At 43.6% G+C, this 19718-nt stretch overlaps 1 protein-coding gene across 2 annotated transcripts in view; it reads right to left on the reverse strand.

Moving 5' to 3' along the window:
* The window catches only part of CNTN5 (contactin 5), a 1103706-nt gene that overhangs the window by 14522 nt on the left and 1069466 nt on the right, over positions 1-19718 (reverse strand). For both annotated transcript variants that reach the window (XM_075266105.1, XM_075266104.1), the window contains one exon: positions 16731-16840. In XM_075266105.1, the coding sequence (XP_075122206.1) occupies positions 16731-16840 (110 nt within the window). The remainder of the gene's footprint in view (positions 1-16730; positions 16841-19718) is intronic.

A 19718-nucleotide genomic window follows, 5' to 3' on the forward strand; every position in this document is an offset into this window, starting at 1 on the left:
GTGATTGCAAATGCTGGTTGACATTAACAGATAGAGGACAATCCGAGCCGGTAAAGTGACGTCTGTCATAGTTGGTCATTTACACATGGATAATTTGTCTGGAAGGCGAGAAGGAAATCTCCAGGATAAAAAAAGGAAGAAAAACAGAAAAAAAAAAAAAAAATCAAAACCCCGGTTAGATGAGCAAAGCTGTCATTCCTTGTCCTTTAGACCAGACAGATCAAGAGTCTCAGTGATCACAGCCGAATTTCAGGAGGACTCCGCGCTTAATAAAAAAGGTTTAATGGCAATAAAAGAGATTCAATGTCACGAGCTTTACGGGAGGAGGCAAAATTTGTCAAATCGCTTGGACAGAGCGGAAATAGATATAAGCGCTGGTCACAATTCCAGCCGCTGAACCAGTTTAAGGGGGCACTTACTTTTATTTTGATATGGTGACACGGAGGTTGGGATAACGTAAAGGGATTTTCCAGGTTAACATTATCGATGACTTTTATTGAAAGGTCATCGATATTGGATCAGATGTAGACAGCTCTTTTCTAATCATTGAAGCTTAGATCCAATTTTAGTGAATGGGAGTTGATCTGCAGTACCCGGTCTGGCCACTATACAGAGAATGGCGCTATCTGCTTCCTGTTCCAGTCTCTACGTATATGCAGCTGATTCTTGAGGGTGCTGGGCATCACACCTCACTCATCTGATATTGATGACCTATTTTTAGGACGGGTCGTCAATATTTTTAGTCTGGAAAACCCCATAAAAAATCGGTCCAGCGTTTGACTACAATTTTCTATTGTTTAATGGATCTAGTTGTATTTGTATTGTATAGGGTAGAATAAGCTGGAGTCATCGGCCTTGAATATAATGATTCCACCATTGGACCTAGCTCAGGACCTATAGACCATAGACCTATTACTTTGGGATTGTAAAATAACTATAAGGGCATATTTACATTCACGTGACAAAATTTGCAAAATTTGGATTCTCATTCAAGTTAATGAAAAAAAAAAAAAACACCAGGCAGAAAAAACTTAAAGGGATTCTACCATCCATTAAAAAACTTTTTTTCTAGGTAAAATGTCGGAATAGCCTTTAGAAAGGCTATTTGTCTCCTACCTTTGGAAGTACCTCTGTCTTCTTCTGCATCCTCCCCTTCCTTCTTCGGCTTGACGTCGAACGCCTGCGCAGTACGCTTTGTTCAACGAACTTCGCCGAATGTACTGCGCATGCACGAAATTGCGGTGTCGGCACTATGGCCGCGGGCATGCGCAGTGCGTTCGGCGAAGTTCGCCGAACAGAGCGTACTGCGCATGCGTCCGACGTCAAGTCGAAGAAGGAAAGGGAGGATGCAGAAGAAGACAGAGGCGGCGCTGGAGTCGGTTTTCGAGCAGCAATGGGGATGCCCCCATCACATTTCCTGTGCTGGGGCCCACCCCCATTGCTGCTAGAGAACTAATTAGCATACCGGTACAAACCGGTATTTCAAACGAACGGCGCGGCGGAGAGCACTTCCAAAGGTAGGAGACAAATAGCCTTTCTAAAGGCTATTTCAACGTGTTACCTAGAAAAAAAAGTTTTTTTATGGTAGAATCCCTTTAAGGGCCCCACTCAATTTTCAGGTGGATTCTTCCTAAACCTGCCATTGAGGTCAATGGGAGCCACCGGCAGGAAGATTTCCGTGGCAGAGTTTATATGGCAGGTCATGTGGTAAAATCCGCCATGTGCAAAAATTGGGGACTTTTTAGAATACCTGCAAAGTGGATGGGATTCTGGCTAATCCCATCCACACATTGTAGAAACATATCCGCAACAGACATGTTGCGATTTCCAATACCGTCATGTTTTTGTAAATCACAGCATGTCAATTATACCTACGGAAACACCAGCGGTTTCCGTATAGGTGTGCGGCCGGGTTCATACGAGGATTTTTGGACCAGATTTTGACGCGGAATCCGTCGGTCCAAAAAAACCACCTCCCATTGACTTCAATGAGGAAATTTCTGAAGACTGCAACTTCTTAATAATTCTGGCACATCTTGCTAATTCCCATTTGCCAAAATTGAAGTCTACACCAGTTGGGTATGAGCGATAATAAACCTGCCTGGCCTGCCTTGATCTTTGCCCTGCTCCCCCACTTCTCTATACAGTAGTGAGCAGGTCAGAAAATGGAGACAGTTGCGCACTTTTTGGTGAATTTTTGAATGCAAACTGCCAAGCGGAAAAATACAAATTCAAATTTTTCGTCAAAAAACTGGAGTGTCTATTTTAATAGCAGGCATAAGTGTTTTTGAATTCTGCATTTCCGCTGCAGAATTTTTTATTTTTTTTGTAGATGGGATTAGCCAGAATCCCATCTAAAATGCTGTGGCGAAAATGTTACATTTTCGCAACGTCGGGCCCAAAAAAGTTGAAAACCACGATGCGTTTCTGACATGGTTTTTCCTGCATTGCTTTTTGCTGCAGCTTGCTACGTTTGGCCTTAGCCTTATAAGGCTTTGAACAGCTGCCTGACACTGATCTAGAGATGAATGAGTACGGCAGTTTCGAATAGCATAGGAATGAATGGGAGTGGCCGATGCGCATGGGGTTAAGCGGCAGGACACCGGCCCCAGCTGCGCGCTGGCTGCGTCCATTCATTTCTATGGGAGCGTGCTCGCTCATCTCTACACTGATCGCCATATATTGGTCATGTTCTCAGAATACTTCCCCTGCCTTATCACTCTGTATAGGAACCCAAAGGCCACATTAGACTGGGCGATGATGAGATGTCTCGGCTACGTACTGACTGTCGTTTTCCAAACTTTGGAGTCCTGATGCATAAAATCAAAGCCCCCTGCAAGAAATTGGAGTGACTATGCTCAATATTAGGTTATGTTATCTTTTCAGACACGAACGGGGAACTATTAGACGACACAAAGAGAAAATTGGTGACTGTTTTTATACACTTGGTAACCAATGGGATGAATACTCCATAATGTAATTGGCTTGGCGGCAGCTGCCTGGCATCGATTGCTGTAATTTACCTTCTTATAATTCATCTTTTTGTTATCAAATCTCCCTTAATCTCTTTCCATGTTTTTCATTCAATTCTATCTCACTATTATAAAATTCCAGCCGTCCTAAACAACTATTTACTGACTTAAAGAAAAAATTGGATTCAACGGCCCCGAGATTAAGTAGAAATAATCATAGTCTAGATGTATTATCGGCTGGATATTCGGAGAAGAGCACTTGCAATATACTTCAATAAAACCGTTATGAGTGTTCGCTGTCAAAGTTGAGTAAAACATATCAGTTGTAGGATGGAAATCCAGCCCGGGGCTAACCGTATACAGCACAAGTTGCCGCCTATTCAATATTCTTTTTATGCTTTACAACAAAGTAGCGAGAAGTCAGAACAAACTCGAAATTAATCGATGAGAAAGACGGGTAAAGGTTCACTTCGTGCCAAGGAGGGGGAGCGAAGCGGCCTGAACAAGTGCGTGAAAACCACCGAGTCCCTGTGACTGGCAGACCATGGTGTAAGGAGCCGGGAAGACATCTGATGGATTCAGAACACACATTGTAATCATTAGAGATGAGCGAGTAGTTAAATACTCGATATTCGATATTCGTTTCGAGTAGCCCCTCAATATTCGACTACTCGAATCGAATATCGAATCCTATTATAATACTCGTTTCAGGGGTAGGTAATGTTCGATCAAATTATACTTACCAAGTCCACAAGTGAGGGTCGGGCTGGATTCTCCAAGAAGTCTTCTCCTTGCATCTTCCGGCTCTGAATTCACTCTGCCAGGCATCGGGTCTGGGCAGAGCCGACTGCGCATGCCCGCACTACAAGAAAATGGCCGCTTCAAAGCGGCTATTTTCTTGTAGTGCGGGCATGCGCAGGCCCGATGCCTGGCAGAGTGAATGCAGAGCCAGAAGACGCCGCGGGGAAGCTGCACGGAGAAGACTTCTAAAGGTAGGAGAAGAACCAGCTTTGTTTGGCCGACTGTATAGCATTCGGCCAATCAATGCTGGTTCTGCATCGAACTTTTCCATTCGAATAGCGAGTGGTACTCGATCGAGTACGAGTATTTCAAATACCATAGTATTCGATCAAATACTACTCGCTCATCTCTAGTAGTCATAAATGAACCAGAAACCAGGACAAGGAAAGAGCAAGACCCAAAATTGGCAAATTACACATATTATGGACTGCCCTATCCCACCAACTGGTGCCAACTTAGGAACATATTCAATAAATATTACCATACTGTCCCAGATTCGGTAGGGCAGTGCTGGATTTCCGGGTGCTGTCCCTCTGACTCAGGCAATGGGAGGAACGATACTGTGCAAAACTTTAGGGCTAGGTTAACACCTGCGCCTGCTCTTCATTTGTTGTTTCCCTCCTCAAATCTGCTTGAAAAATACATTTTTTTGGCTGGAAAACTGGATGGAAACCCGGTATATCCCCTTATAGATTATGTGGTCCGCAGGTTTCCAAAGAATGGAAACCGAAGTGCAAGTGTGAACCGAGCATAAGTTATATGTGAAAAAATTGCTGCAAAGTAAGGATGCTTTCAGAAATAGAAGGGTTAATTGTTTATTTTTGTACATAACTAAATTAAATTAATGAAGAGAAATGTAAATCCCATCAATATCTGGTATGACCTTTGCCCTTTGGAGGAGGAGTCCTGGAAGTGATGATACAACCCCCGAAGAGCCCTGATATCAACATCATCCAGTCTGTCAGGGAGGACATGAAGAGACAGAAGGATTTGAGCAAGCCTATATCCACAGAAGATCTGTGCTTAGTTCTCCAAGATGGTGGGATGGATGTAGTCTTGCTCCAATCCTTCTGTCTCTTCATGTCCTCCCAGACAGACTGGATGATGTTGTGGGGACCATAGCATCAATTCCAAGACTCCTCCTGCTTTCTTTGAGGCATGTATTCCACACCTATTCCAAAATCTATGTGTGGGGGGCACAAAGAGGGGCATTAAAGGTTGGTTCCACAAAGAGGTATCATTATACTGGATGGGGGCCACAAGGAGTCCTTATATTGTGTGAAGGGCACAAGGTGGTATCATACTGTATAGAGGCAATGAGAGGGCATTATACTATGTAGAAGCACAAAAGTACTGGGAAGAAGGAGGCATGGGTGGACTTGGAGGCGTCACATAGGATAGGTAAATTAGTCCCTATTCCAGTCCTCTGAAAGTGACGGGAAATATATATTGCACTAGTAAAACTATTCTCACTGAGTAGCCACATGTACATACAGTGTTGGCCAAAAGTATTGGCCCCCCTGCAATTCTGTCAGATAATACTCAGTGTCTTCCAGAAAATGATTGCAAGCACAAGCTCTTTGATAATATCTTCATTTATTTTGCTTGCAATGAAAAAACACAAAAGAGAATGAAAAAAAGTCAAATCATTGATCATTTTACACAAAACTCCAAAAATGGTCCGGACAGAAGTATTGGCGCCCTCAGCCTAATACTTGGTAGCACAACCTTTAGACACAATAACTGCGCACAACCGCTTCCGCTAACCAGCAATGAGTTTCTTACAAGGCTCTGCTGGAATTTTAGACCATTCTTCTTTGGCAAACTGCTCCAGGTCCCCCCTGAGATGTGAAGGGGGCCTTCTCCAAACTGCCACCAAGAGATCTCTCCCCCTCCCCCACAGGTGTTCTATGGGATTCAGGGCTGGACTCATTGCTGCCACTTTACAAGTCTCCAGGGCTTTCTCTCAAACCATTTTCTAGTGTTTTTTGAAGTGTGTTTTGGGTCATTGTCCTGCTTGAAGACGCATGACCTCTGAGGGAGACCCAGCTTTCTCACACTGGGCCCTACATTATGCTGCACAATGTGTTGGTCGTCTTCAGACTTCATAATGCCATGTACACGGTCAAGCAGTCCAGTGCCAGAGGCAGCAAAGCAACCCCAAAACATCAGGGAACCTCCGCCATGTCTGACTGTAGGGGGCATCTTCTTTTCTTTGAAGGCCTCTTTTTTTCCTTTAAACTCTATGTTGAGGCCTTTTCCTACTTTTGTCTCATCTGACCAGAGAACATTCTTCCAAAACGGTTTTGGCTTTCTCAGGTAAGTTTTGGCAAACTCCAGCCTGGCTTTTTTATGTCTCTGGGTAAGAAGTGGGGTCTTCCTGGGTCTCCTACCATACAGTCCCTTCTCATTCAGACGCTGACGGATAGTACGGGGTGACACTGTTGTACCCTCGGACTGCAGGGCAGCTTGTACTTGTTTGGACGTTAGTCGAGGTTCTTTATCCACCATCCGCACAATCTTGTGTTGAAATCTCTCGTCAATTTTTCTTTTCCGTCCACATCTAGGGAGGTTAGCCACAGTGCCATGGGCTTTACACTTCTTGATGACACTGCGCACGGTAGACACAGGAACATTCAGGTCTTTGAAGATGGACTTGTAGCCTTGAGATTGCTCATGCTTCTCACAAGTTTGCTTCTCAAGTCCTCAGACAGTTCTTTGGTCTTCTTTCTTTTCTCCATGCTCAATGTGGTACACACAAGGACACAGGACAGAGGTTGAGTCAACTTTAATCCATTTCAACTGGCTGAAAGTGTGATTTAGTTATTGCCACCACCTGTTAGGTGCCTCAGGTAAGTAACAGGTGCTGTTAATTACACAAATTAGAGAAACATCACATGATTTTTCAAACAGTGCCAATACTTTTGTCCACCCCTTTTTATGTTTGGTGTGGAATTATATCCAATTTGGCTTTTTGACAATTCTTTTTGTGGTTTTCCATTGAAGACAAATTAAATGAAGATAATAATACCAAAGAATTTGTGATTGCAATCATTTTCTGGAAGAAATTATTATTATCTGACAGAATTGCAGGGGTGCCAATACTTTTGTCCAACACTGTAGATATAGAATAGACATTTTGTGACAGAGTATCCCAATATTGTGCGGCATCACCCATCTTGGAGAAGTTGTACGTACTTTGACCGTATAGTATCTTCTACCATATAAACCGAATGGGGAAACAGGGAAGGGAGGACACAGCCCAAAAAAGGTTCACAACAATGGCAAACGGAACACTCACGATCCCTCGGAAAGGGGGGAAGAAGCTGCCCGGACCTCCAAGACGATTCCTCCGACACAGGAATGATTCCGAACAGGAAGTTGCACAAACGAAAGGATGATCCAGCAATATTCTTCTTTAAAAATTCTTCTTTATTCAAATAAACATTTTAAAAGGTATATATATGTGTCCAACGGGATAATTGGATATATTGCACAGCAAAGATAAAGTGACTGACGCGTTTCGAACACAAAGTTCTTATTCGTAGTCGTACCATGGCTGACCTCGCTTACTCCTATGCCTACACGATCTTCTATGACACTCCTTTGATTACATGTCGTATAACTTGCCAATGTGCCGCATATATGTATACACAGCGCAATGCCAGGCGACAATCTAATCAGTATGGCGTGTCATCTGGTGAGCAGCCACTATTGGTACGAGGATATTAAATAAATTAAATTCATTACAATTGCCAAAGAAGAATCGAATCCGGGGCTATTAAAATGAAGAAAATAGAAGATATAGCCGTGCATCAAAGAGGCGGCCACATCCATTAGCATATAAAACAGAATTCAAATGCGTTTCTACTTGAGAAAACTTTTTCGGCATAGTTGATTTCATTAGATGTTTTACTATGTTCTATAATGCATAGTGACTTGTTTTATAGAAATGGATTGACTTGGTTAAGCCGCATTGCTACTATATTATACAGTCATGTTTTCTTATACCGCCGCCATTTATTTAAATGTTCTCCCTGTGAGGACTCGGTGAATTATTATGTACGGAGATGTTTAATAGATGCTTGTGGCGAATGTGCGGGAAGGGGGGAATTCTTAGACTCAGGAAAAGCCGTAATTGATATTTAATGAAAGTCAATAGAACGTACAGGAGGATAGAATAAAAATAAGAAAAAATAAATAAATAAATAAAAAATGTGGTTAACCATCAGAATATAACATCTGAATAAAAAATATCATCATCCGATGTCGAATTTTAGATGCAAGAACAGGCCTTGAATCGCCATGGACTTGGCTAAATTGGAGCCTACCAATATGGCCGCCATTAAAGGGGTTATTCCAGGAAGACAGTCCCTTTCCATTTGTCTTGTTATTGATGAGTCTATTCGGAGGCTCCATTCTCACGGAGTAAAATGGCGCGGACTCTATGCGTAATTTACGCGGAATCCATGTGAATTCCACACGGGATTGGCGCCAGAATCCACGCAGTAAAAAATTCTCACCATAGAACTCTATTGGGAGGCTTTTTTATCTTGTGGATTCTGGCGCCATTCCCGTGCAGATTCCGCATGAATTCTGCGCAGGATTGGCACCAGAATCCGTGCCATTTTACTCCGTGGGAATGGACCCTTATTGTTAACCACTTCAGTACCGGGCCAATTTGTTGTCCAGGACCAGACACATTTTCGGTTCTTTTTTTGTATGTGCGGTTTTGAGGGCTGTAACATTTTTCCCGTCATTTTTTGCGTCTTTTTTCGGGGACACATAGGGCTTTATTTTTATGTTGTTTTTATTTTCAAATGTGTTTTAATTTTTTTTAGATCCGGGAAAATATAAACAAAATAGGAGGGAAATTGTGTCTGGTTTTCACTTTATTATATATATTTTTTTATTTAGTAACACAAAGTGCTACTAAAAACGTTATAAAATAATTTTTCCTCTCCGTTATGGTAATTTTTATTTTGTATGGTGTTGTCGGGGGTGGGGCTATAACCTTTAATAACGGCGTTTTATTAGTGTATTATTTTTTTTATTTTTTTTATTTTCATTTTTTTAAACTTTTATTATTATTATTATTATTATTATTATTTTTTATTTTTTTTTCAGATTGTGACCCCATAAGGTCATAAGAGACCTTTGGGGACATCTGATCACTTTTTTTTTTTTTGTACTGGAGGCTGATTTCCCCTGCAACTGAGGCTGCTACATTTAATCCTAGTTGTAGGAGGAATCCAGCCTCCTGCACGCTGTATACACAGTATGCAGAGCCGATCTGGGTCCTGCAGGACCCAGCAACTCTTGCAAGATGCTGCTCCCAGCGGATCACATGACCGCCAGGTCAGAGGGTGGCCGCATCATGGCGGCGCCCATAGCCGTGTATAAAGCTCATTGAGCACTGTATACACAGCAATCGAGATGGCAGGGAAGGGAATAAACCTTCCCTGTCCTCTCTCTGGGAGCTCCGGCTGAAGTTACAGCCGACTCCCAGTTTCAGTAGCTGCATGATCTCCGTGCAGCTGCTGTTTTCTGACTGGACGTACCGGTACGTCCTGTCAGAACTAGGCAACCACTATCCGGATGTATATAGTCTATGGGCGGTCCGGAAGTGGTTAAAGAGGTTGTTTGGGCAAAAATTGTCTGAGGAGTTGTACATTTTTTTTTTTTTAATTAAATTATACTTTCCCTGGAGTTGTGGTGCTTCCGGTCTTCCCAGTCGGTTGTTGTCCCCACCGTACGTGACCACTAATTGGCCTCAGTGAAGGATAGGTGATGTCACTACCTGTGACATTCTGGGGTCGCTTCCTGAGGCCGCTGATTTGCCTCGAAAGTCCCATGACTCTCAAGACCGATCAGTGGCTTCAGTGAAAGGGATCCTGGACATCACAGCGGGAGCAGCAGGACTGGACCGCACTGGAAGGACACCGGAGTACCGGGGACAGGTAAGTATATTTTTTTACAAATTTTTTTATCTTCCTGCAGCCCATTTTAAAATCCTCTACAATCCCTTTAGAGTCCATTTTCTTTTGATACAAATATATCACCCATCACATTCATGGGTGGCAACAAGAGTTGTGTGAACCTCGTGAGATTAATTTCCCAAATATTCGCAAGAGTCTTCCGTCAGTTTTGTTTCGAACTGGAAGTGCTATTATTAGACTCTGGGGTCCCTTCCAAGTGTCATGACATTGGCGCGTCCCACACTGATGCCTCAGTGTACCCCCAGGACCAGAGATGTCATCCAGAAGACCGAAGATGCCCATGAAGAAGCCAAGAAAGGGCAGGTCTGATTAATATTTTTTCACCCCTCCCCGCACCCTTTGCGTATTATACCACCACAGAGGCAAACAGAGAGCGGTACATTGAAGAATGGAGAAACGAAATAAATAACTCCAAGAAACTCACCGTGTACCAATCCCTACAAAGGGACTACACCATGGCCACCTACCTGGAGAGAATACGCCACCCCAAGCACAGACAGACCCTGAGCCGATACAGACTGAGCGCCCACAACCTAGAGATAGAGACGGGGCGATACAGACAGACGTACAAGCCACGGGAGAAGAGACTGTGCCAGCACTGTGACCAGGGGGCCCTAGAAGACGAGACCCACTTCCTGCTACACTGCACCAAATACTCAGCTATGAGGGCCGTCTACTACCAAAGACTCTCTGCCCACATCCCAGACTTCATATCTGCAGACGAGAAGAGGAAACTCTACATCCTACTGGGAGAAGAAGAGGCCACTGTGGAGATCGCTGCCCAATACGTGTCCAGCTGTCACCAAACAAGAGGAAGATGAGACTCCATGGACTGTTATATTTATCCCAAAACACCCGCCCCACCCACCCCCACCTCCCCATATAGCAGTCACCAACGAAGAGGAAGATGAGACTCCATGGACTGTTATAACCGAACCCCCCCCCCCATACCCACCACCCACCCAACCCAACTCCCCCCCCCCACCCACCCACTTTACTAGCTTTGGCAATGCCAAATACCTATTCGGACGTGCCAATAAAGCATTTTTTTTATTTGATTTGATTTTGATTTACTCTGGGTTTGAGAATAACGATTTATGAGTGGAGAAAGCTAAAAATCTGAGATTCAGCCGAACCCTAAATGTTTGGAAAATTTGCAACAAATCCATCTAGTTCCAAACCGAGTCACTTACCTCTAGTGGCCACGTATGGCACATACAACATAAACTACTCCAAACTGAGTATTGCGAAATCATGATTTTTTTACCCCATTGCAGGGTAGGTAGAACCAAGAGGAAAGATAAATAAGGACATATCTGCAGGTCACAGAGACATCATAGACAGGGGTCGCCCACATTATTTTCTGCCACAGAATGCGATTTTGTTACACAGAAATGTATTTTGTAAGAAAATCCATTTTGTAAATCCAGTAGTCAGAGAATAAAAGTGTCACAAAGTCAAATTCTGTGCAACAAAATAACAATCTGAACCACAACATAAACTTTTACAACTGAGAAATTCGTTCTGGAAACCGATATTTGCTTTCGGTTATTTAAGTACAAAATAAATCATGTGCTCACGTAAATTCTGTTAGTATTTTTGTGTATACAGAATGTAGATGATATGAGAGTAATACTAATACGTTTTGTGATTATGACATCATTTTTGGATTCTGTGCAAAATGCACTGTGGCCCAGTGACGCCCTGCACCATACTACTATGTATAACTAAAGGCTCCTGGGTTTCGGTGCCAAATCTCATCTTAGGCCCCCTGGTGCAACTTATCCTTACAACCATCAGTCCTGTCTCATGTATACATCTTATGCTGGGTTCACATCAGCGTCCGATCTCCGTTCTCAGGTTTCTGTCTGCAAATAATAATAATGCCCCCTTTTATTTCACAACCTCCCCTGCCGAAAACCTTTGTGACTATATGCTGCTGTGCAGCTGCTATTTTTGCCCTTACGCTTTCTTTTCTGACAGTGGAAGGCTGTGTATCATCACTCTAGTGCACCAGAGGACAGGAGTCATAAATTTACAATGCACAGACATTTAGCCATCCAATAAAATCAGAAAGGTAATAAAAGAAATTGAATTAGTTGAGTGTACCCGTTGGATTCTTCCTTGCTGTCCAACTACTATTTTTACCATTGCATTATCCTTTCTGACAGTGGAAAGCTGTGCATTATAAATCTTCATTCCAGTGCACTAGAGGACAGAAGTCATAAATCTACAGCTATCAAAGGAAATCAGAATGATGATCACAAATGTATATCTAGTTGAGCGTGCCTGGTAGGCCCCCTTGGCTTCTGGGCCCGGTCTCAGCTGCGACCATTGTGACCCCTGTAGTTATGCTAGTGCATGAACCGTTGTGCAGGCTCTGCTGTGTGCATGGGGTCTTATTATCCTTTTATGTGTGCTCGGTAAGCAGGGCTGATTTGTTTTCCAAGTCTCTTGCTTGTAGACGACTCCATTACGTCCATTACGCAGCTGCAGCAATTACACAGTAAACTTGTAGTAATGAAGCATAAATAAAAGCAGTGTGCAAAATGTGATATTCCATATGTGACACCGGCATCGAAACGCAGGAAACTCTGCAGCCTCCGCCTTCAGTACTGCACCACCCAGAGCTACCTATAATTGTGGCATGACATTAGTAAGTGTCTCTCTGCGGGATCTGGCAGCAGCGTTAATTAAGTGGCCGTAGGTGTTCTTTCACGAGCCTCATGGGGGCGCACCATGAGGAGGTAAACAGCGCTTCAGAACATATTCCTAAGTTTTAATACTTGTCTACGAAGTGAAGAATGAAAAAAGCCATTAGTAAGCATAAAAAGCCAATAAAGCGGCTACTGGATATCAACGTGCGGAAAATGAATGTGTCGCTCTGTGACGCGGGCAAAGGCCGGAAATCCAAAACTGAATGGAAAAACTTAGCTGTGTGAATCCTACTGGGTCCTAGATTTGAGACTGAGGGGGTATCGGTAGGATTCGTCAGTCCAAACAATCAAGTTTTCGTATGCAGAGTTGCTTAAGCGTTGCGGTTTTGGAAATCGTAGCACGTCAATCATACCTACGGAAATGCCGGCGGTTTCCTTGTAAGTATAACTGAAGCAGAAAGTCTGCAGAGGAAACCTCTGCCGACTTTCTGTGAAAAGCACTGCGGGAAAAACTGAGATGGGTTGCTGCTACGTTTTTTTTCCCACAGCGTTTTATTTTTCTTGCTGCAGCTTGCTATGTGAGGATTTCCAGGCTCTATAATATATCATCAATTAAAGAGTGGCAGGGTCTGAAATCAGGACTCCTAGTCTTTAGATGTTTGCATTTGGATGAGCATTGCAGTAGGGTTGAGCGATCGTGTTCGGGAAAGATCGGATTCCGATCGGCGATCAAGAAAATTTTACGATCGCCATCGGAATTCCGAAAACGATCTTTTTAGGTGGGATCGAGATCGGTGATTATTTCCAACAATGCTTTGCTACTGGCCAAGCATTGTGGGAAAAGCTAACAATGTTAGCCTTCACACTGAATATACGCTCCGCTCATTCTGAGCGGAGTGTATACTCAGTGTGAAGGCTCCGCTGCGGTTCCTTAGGAATCAATGGAAGCAGCCGGCACACAGCCTTAACCCCCTGCGCACCGGCTGTGTCCATTCATTCTAATGGGAGACAAGTTAACATCTCTAGTAGCTACTTACCTGCAGAGATGGCTGGTCCGGTGCCCGGTGTTCTCGTTCTTCTTCGCCTCGCTGCCCCCGCCTCCCAGGTTAGTGTTTAAAGAGCTAGGAAGAAGGCGGGGCTTGTGGCTTAGGAGAGTGTGGGCGGGTACAGGGTGGGGAGACGTGACGTCCTCCCTCCCAGTACCTGCCCACACTCTCTTAACCCGCCCACACTCTGCTAACCTGGGAGGCAGGGGACAGCGAGGTGAAGAAGAACGAAAACACCGGGCACCGGACCAGCCATCTCTGCAGGTAAGTGGACACCAGGGGGACTAAGTAGCCAGAGGATTAAAAAAAATCCAGTGATCCAGATAAACCTTCCCCAGACAATCCCTTTAATGTACTTCTGTTTTCCACTGCTTCATGAGAAATTTAAGATAAATTTGTGCCGTGAACAGCTGAATAATTCTAGCACATCACAGAGACAAGATTATGCAAATAAGTTCTCTTTGATGCAAATTGGGAAAAATGACTCTAGCGCCAGCTTCCGTAAGGTAGCACCCTATAAATCAATGCCTTCCTAATTCTGTACCGTAAGAAGGAAACATACCATGGCGCATAGAACGCCTTCTATTACAAAGCTGTAGGGTTTCACTGTGCTAGTACCCAGACTGTATTCATACCACAGTGCCGAAAAGTGTGAGCTTTTTGAAACTAATAAAGTTCATTGTTGAAGGATAGGATGTCCCCGAAGAATCCCCTGTCTCCGCTATAGCATGGGCATCATCTACAAAGGACAACCTGAAATCCACTATGTCTCGCAACGTGGCGTTCCGAGTTACCATGATCCCTGATATCAGCGTATTCATGGCATATTTACCAATGTGACATTTGCACAATAAATACATTGATTGTATGGACTCGCTGGGTGATAGGGGTGCATGTATGCAAGGCTTTCATTTCATTGCTTTCCGCCTCTCTCAAATATAACCTTTAAAGCGAACACTCTCTTCAGACTGGTAAACCGGGGAAATAAAAGGCAGCGCTGATTAAATAGCGACATTAAGGACAATAAGTGAATTTAATAAAATGATGAGTGAATGTTGACTTAACCCAAACTGCAGGCTTGAAGCTAATTGTGAGCCGTAAAAGCAAAATACTCGCTCTGGATATTGTATTTTTTTCAGATTGGTTTTAGATAGAGAGTGAAGAAGAGGTCGTGTCACGCACAAAGAAAAATCTTTTATGTATTCAAAGAACACATGCGGCTGAAATAAAAGGTAAAATATTAACGGAATTTGATGCGTTTGGAATCGTGACTGATGCAAAGAATATTCATCAAGTGCTTTAAATGAACTATCAGAATCTACAAGTGTGGGTTAGTTACGGGTAGGAAGAATAGAGCGGTGTAATACTTCAAGTCACCTGCGGGAGTGCTGTAGGGAAATAGAGCATCTGCTGCAAAGTCCCTTCAGTGATCGTGAGTGATCATAGATATAGAAAATGTATATGTTTCATTGTACTGTACATTGAATAACCTATATTGCAGGAACCTTTATACCCCTTTAAACAGTAGGGGACTGGTGCATAATTTGAGGGTGTGATCACATACAGACCCAGGAGATTTAGGGGGCTCATAAGGTGTCTCTCCCCAATATGCTGCCTACAGCAGATCCGACTGCACAGAAGAAGCCAGAAGAAGCCATTGGAAGAAGACATTGCGGAGAGGGCGTGCCAGAAGAAGAGAGAGGCCGTCACTGGAGAGTTTTCTATCAGCACTGCAGATGGCCCCAGTGCTATTTGAGCACTGGGGACCGCCTCCAGTGCTGTGAGAAAAAAACATTTGCATAATGATGAAAACCGGGATATCTACGGAATGGCGGTGCGGAGAAGACATCTAAAGGTAGGAGAAGAATAGCCTTTCTTAAGGCTATTCCTACGTGTTACCCCTCATTCACATCTGCATTGGTATTCAGTCCAGGGGAGTGCGCATAGACACCCCCCAAATGGAATACCAAATTCAATTGTAAGCGCTGTGCAGTAAAAGCACACAGATCCCATACACTATAATGGGGTCCATGTGCTTGCCGCACGCTGCCGCACGAATAATGCGAACAGGGAAGTAGATTGTGAACTGCGGAGCTCTGGCGGCAAGCACACGGACCCTATTATAGTCTATGGGGTCCATGTGCTTTCACTGTCACACAGCTTGAAAATGCGAATGGTATTCCATTTGGAGGGTCCTCATGCGAACTTCCCCGGACAGAATACCAATGCAGAAGTGAACCAGGCCTTAGTCTTAAAAAATTCCATTTTAATGATTGAATCCCTTTAAGACTGGTGTACAATATGCCCATCTTAACAAATCTTCCCCAATGTGTGTCCTTAAAGGGTTTTCCAGGCGGATTTTTTAAGCGGATTGGGTTTCCATTTTTGGGTCCCCAAGCAGAACTGAAGAATGGAAACCCAAGTGCAGGTGCACCCAAGAACCTGCACACAAGTTCATTATAACTGAGTGCCAGAACTTTCTCCCCCTGTGTAGACCATGTGTGGTACAGTCCATCATACAGGAAGTCAGGGGGCTGTGCATTAACACCTGCAGACTATATCTGGTCACTGTCAGAATCACATGTCCTTTGTGTAGAGAAGGATTCAGAAAAAGGTAAGAATAATCTATTGGGGATAGGTACATAATAAATGCAAAAAAATAAAATTAATTCTGGAAAAGCATCCCATATCTGATAGTTAGTAAGACCATGTCTATGGCCCCTTCATTCTCAAGTCCCAGAGGTCGGACTATCAATAATCATAATTAGGGTTGAGCGATCGGGATCGGAAAAGATCGGATTCCGATCGGCGATCGAGTAAATTTCACGATCGCGATCGGAATTCCGAAACGATCTTTTCCAGTGGGATCGAGATCGGAGGTTATCTCAAGATCGGCTCAACCCTAAAAGTGACTTTTCCCATAGAAAAGCATTGACTAGGGTTGAAGATCGGGATCGGAAAAGATTGGATTCCGATCGGCGATCGAGCAAATTTCACGATCGAGATCGGCTGGAAAATGATCGGAAATCGGATTTTAAAATCGATCTTGAAATCTCAAGATCGGCTCAACCCCAATCATAATGTAATGGCACATCCTCCCAATACACGGCGCCATCACTATATAAGATGGGAATATCCTTATAACATCCCGATGAAGAATGAGAACCATGGTGACTAATGGTGACCATGGAGCGTCATCGATAATAACAGGAACAAGCAAAGCCCTACGAGTGGCAGCAAAGCTCATACAAGTACCTCAAATCCCAAAGGTCTTCCCACATTATCCTTGGAGGATTTCCAGGTGACAAGGATTTCTGATGCAGACAGACCTGAAGCTTTGACATCTGTGGGGGCCGTGCTGGGTTCTGTGGATAGAAATTAAAATCAATGTTATAGAGCTGTCACTGCGTTACAATGTGTCACTTTAACATGGCAAAGACTATTATACCCAGGTTAGCCGAGGTATTACTCTATAACATTTCTCCATCTTGCTCACTGAGACGGATTTTGCGGAAAAGACGGTGCCTAATAAACCGCTGGGTCATTTTTTGTCGTGTAAAATTCTGTTGCATTTTTTGCGGACTTTGTTATGCACCAGAACTTTTTGGAAACATAAATAACATGATGCATTTTCCCAGCATTTGTATCAACAAAGGGGGAGGATGAGATTAGGAAAAATCTCATCCAATTGGCTTTTCAGCCCTGCGAGTCTCCAATGGGCTCCAGCCTCTTAATAATTTTGACGCTCCTTGGGTAGTCCAGTTTGCTGAAATCCATGCCAGCCATGTTAATCTAATGGGAAGAGGGGTACCCACCCAGCTCACCTTGATCCTTGGCCCATCTTGAAAAGTGGCAGGTGAGGTGGAAAAATAAGAATGGACCCGAATTATGTTCAAAGATTTGCCATTTCTGCTCCAATATTTTGGCATATATTATATTAAATTCCTCCTAGTGATTTTTTTCACTTAGGAGCAATATAGTGTAAGGGGATCACTTTGGAAAATTATAGTGTGTGGGTATCACTTGGGAGCATTACAGTGTATGTGGATCACTTGGGAGCATTATAGTGTGTGGGGATCACTGGGGAGCATTATAGTGTGTGAAGATCACTGGGTGCATTATACTGAGCGGGAATCACTGGGGAGCATTATAGTGTGCAGGGATCACTCTGGAGCATTACAGTGTGTGGGCATCACTTGGGAGCATTATAGTGTGTAGAGATCACTGGATGCATTATACTGTGCAGGGATCACTGGGGGCATTATAGTATGCAAAGATCATTTGGGAGCATTATAGTTGCGGGATCACTTGGGAGCATTATAGTGTGCAGGCATCACTGGGGAGAATTATAGTGTGCGGAGATCACTGGGGAGCATTATACTGTGCAGGGATCACTTGAGAGCATTATAGTGTGCGGGGATCACTGGGGAGCATTATAGTGTGCAGGGATCACTTGAGAGCATTATAGTGTGCAGGGATCACTGGGGAGCATTATAGTGTGCAGGGATCACTTGAGAGCATTATAGTGTGCAGGGATCACTTGAGAGCATTATAGTGTGCAGGCATCACTGGGGAGCATTATAGTGTGTGGGGATCACTTGGGAACATTATAGTGTCTGTGGATCACTGGGGAGAATTGCAGTATGCAGGGATCACTTGGGAGCATTACAGTGTGCGGGGATCACTTGGGAGCATTATAGTGTGCGGGGATCACTTAGAAACATTATAGTGTCTGTGGATCACTGGGGAGAATTGCAGTATGCAGGGATCACTTGGGAGCATTACAGTGTGCGGGGATCACTTGGGAGCATTATAGTGTGTGGGGATCACTTGGGAGCATTATAGTGTGCGGGGATCACTTAGGAACATTACAGTGTGCGGGGATCACTTGGGAGCATTATAGTGTGTGGGGATCACTTGGGAGCATTATAGTGTGCGGGGATCACTTAGGAACATTACAGTGTGCGGGGATCACCTGGGACCATTACAGCGTGCGGGGATCACTTGGGACCATTACAGTGTGCGGGGATCACTTGGGAGCATTATACTGTGTGTGGGCTACTGGGGTGCATTACATTGGGAGAGGGGAAAAGCATCAATATTATTAGAACAAACTTTGTATAGACACTGAGCAGGGTATGTTAAAGGGAACCTGTCATGTAATATCTGAAAGCATAAAAAGTCATATGCATTTAACCTAAGTAGTCATGGGGGCGGGGAGAAGCTTCATTCTAGTCATGCTCTCTCCTTGCTAATCCCACCTCCTGGGCATGTCTGAGATCTCCGTCCCATTAGAAAGTGAGGTGTCAATCATGTCAAGAAGGTGGGATTACCAAGGGAACTAAGAGGACAGCTTGACTAGGATGAAGCTTCTCCCCGCCCCCATGACTACTTAGGTTCATTTGCATATGACTTTTTATTCTTTCAAACATTTACAATTTCACTTTATGGCAACACAAAGATTAAAAAGCTGCACCCGTGGCACCTAAGTACTTCATCCTGCACAGCCTATGGTGGACAAACAACCTGACGGGTTCCCTTTAAGAGCTGAATCGCGAATGCTGCTCCCGAGTCTCCCATGGGCCGTCCCATAGCTGTCAGGATCAGTACAACATAAGTAAAGTTATTCAAAGTCTCATTTAGATTAATTCTATACGAAAACTGTAAAGCTCGGAGGAGGATAAAATCATTGCGGTAATCCACATGACATTTATAAACAGATATCGTAGCCAACAAACCGAAAACCATATGTTACTTGGCGGCGCGTTCCTAATTTATCATCTTATGTTCCGTGTGCTATAGTTCACCTTAAAAAAAAAAAATCTTGATAAAATATGAAGCATTAATGCAATTTTTATTAAAAAAAAAAAAAAAAGTATTTATGAAGCCGTCATTCAGAAGGACTATCTGGCTGAACGCAGGATCTAAATCACTTCGCAACGTTAATAACTGCAGCTATTAACACCTGCCGGGTAAACGAGCAGACAATTACTGTTAGAAATCAATCAGCAGACAGGGGTAAAAATAGATTTTTTCTTTCACGGGTTACATAGAAAAACAAGCGTCGGCTTTGAGACAGTGAAGCCTAGGACAGGGAACAAAAAGAGACAAAAACTTTTTATTGGTACTTACTTGCTATGGCGTCTCACCGGCTTAAAGGGATTCTATTGTTAGAATTCACATTTTTGACTAAGTACACGTCAGAATAGGTTTAAGAAGGGTTACTCTTCTCTTAACTCAGCG

This window comes from Leptodactylus fuscus, chromosome 2 (assembly GCF_031893055.1).
Source record: "Leptodactylus fuscus isolate aLepFus1 chromosome 2, aLepFus1.hap2, whole genome shotgun sequence".
Taxonomy (NCBI): Eukaryota; Metazoa; Chordata; class Amphibia; order Anura; family Leptodactylidae; genus Leptodactylus; species Leptodactylus fuscus.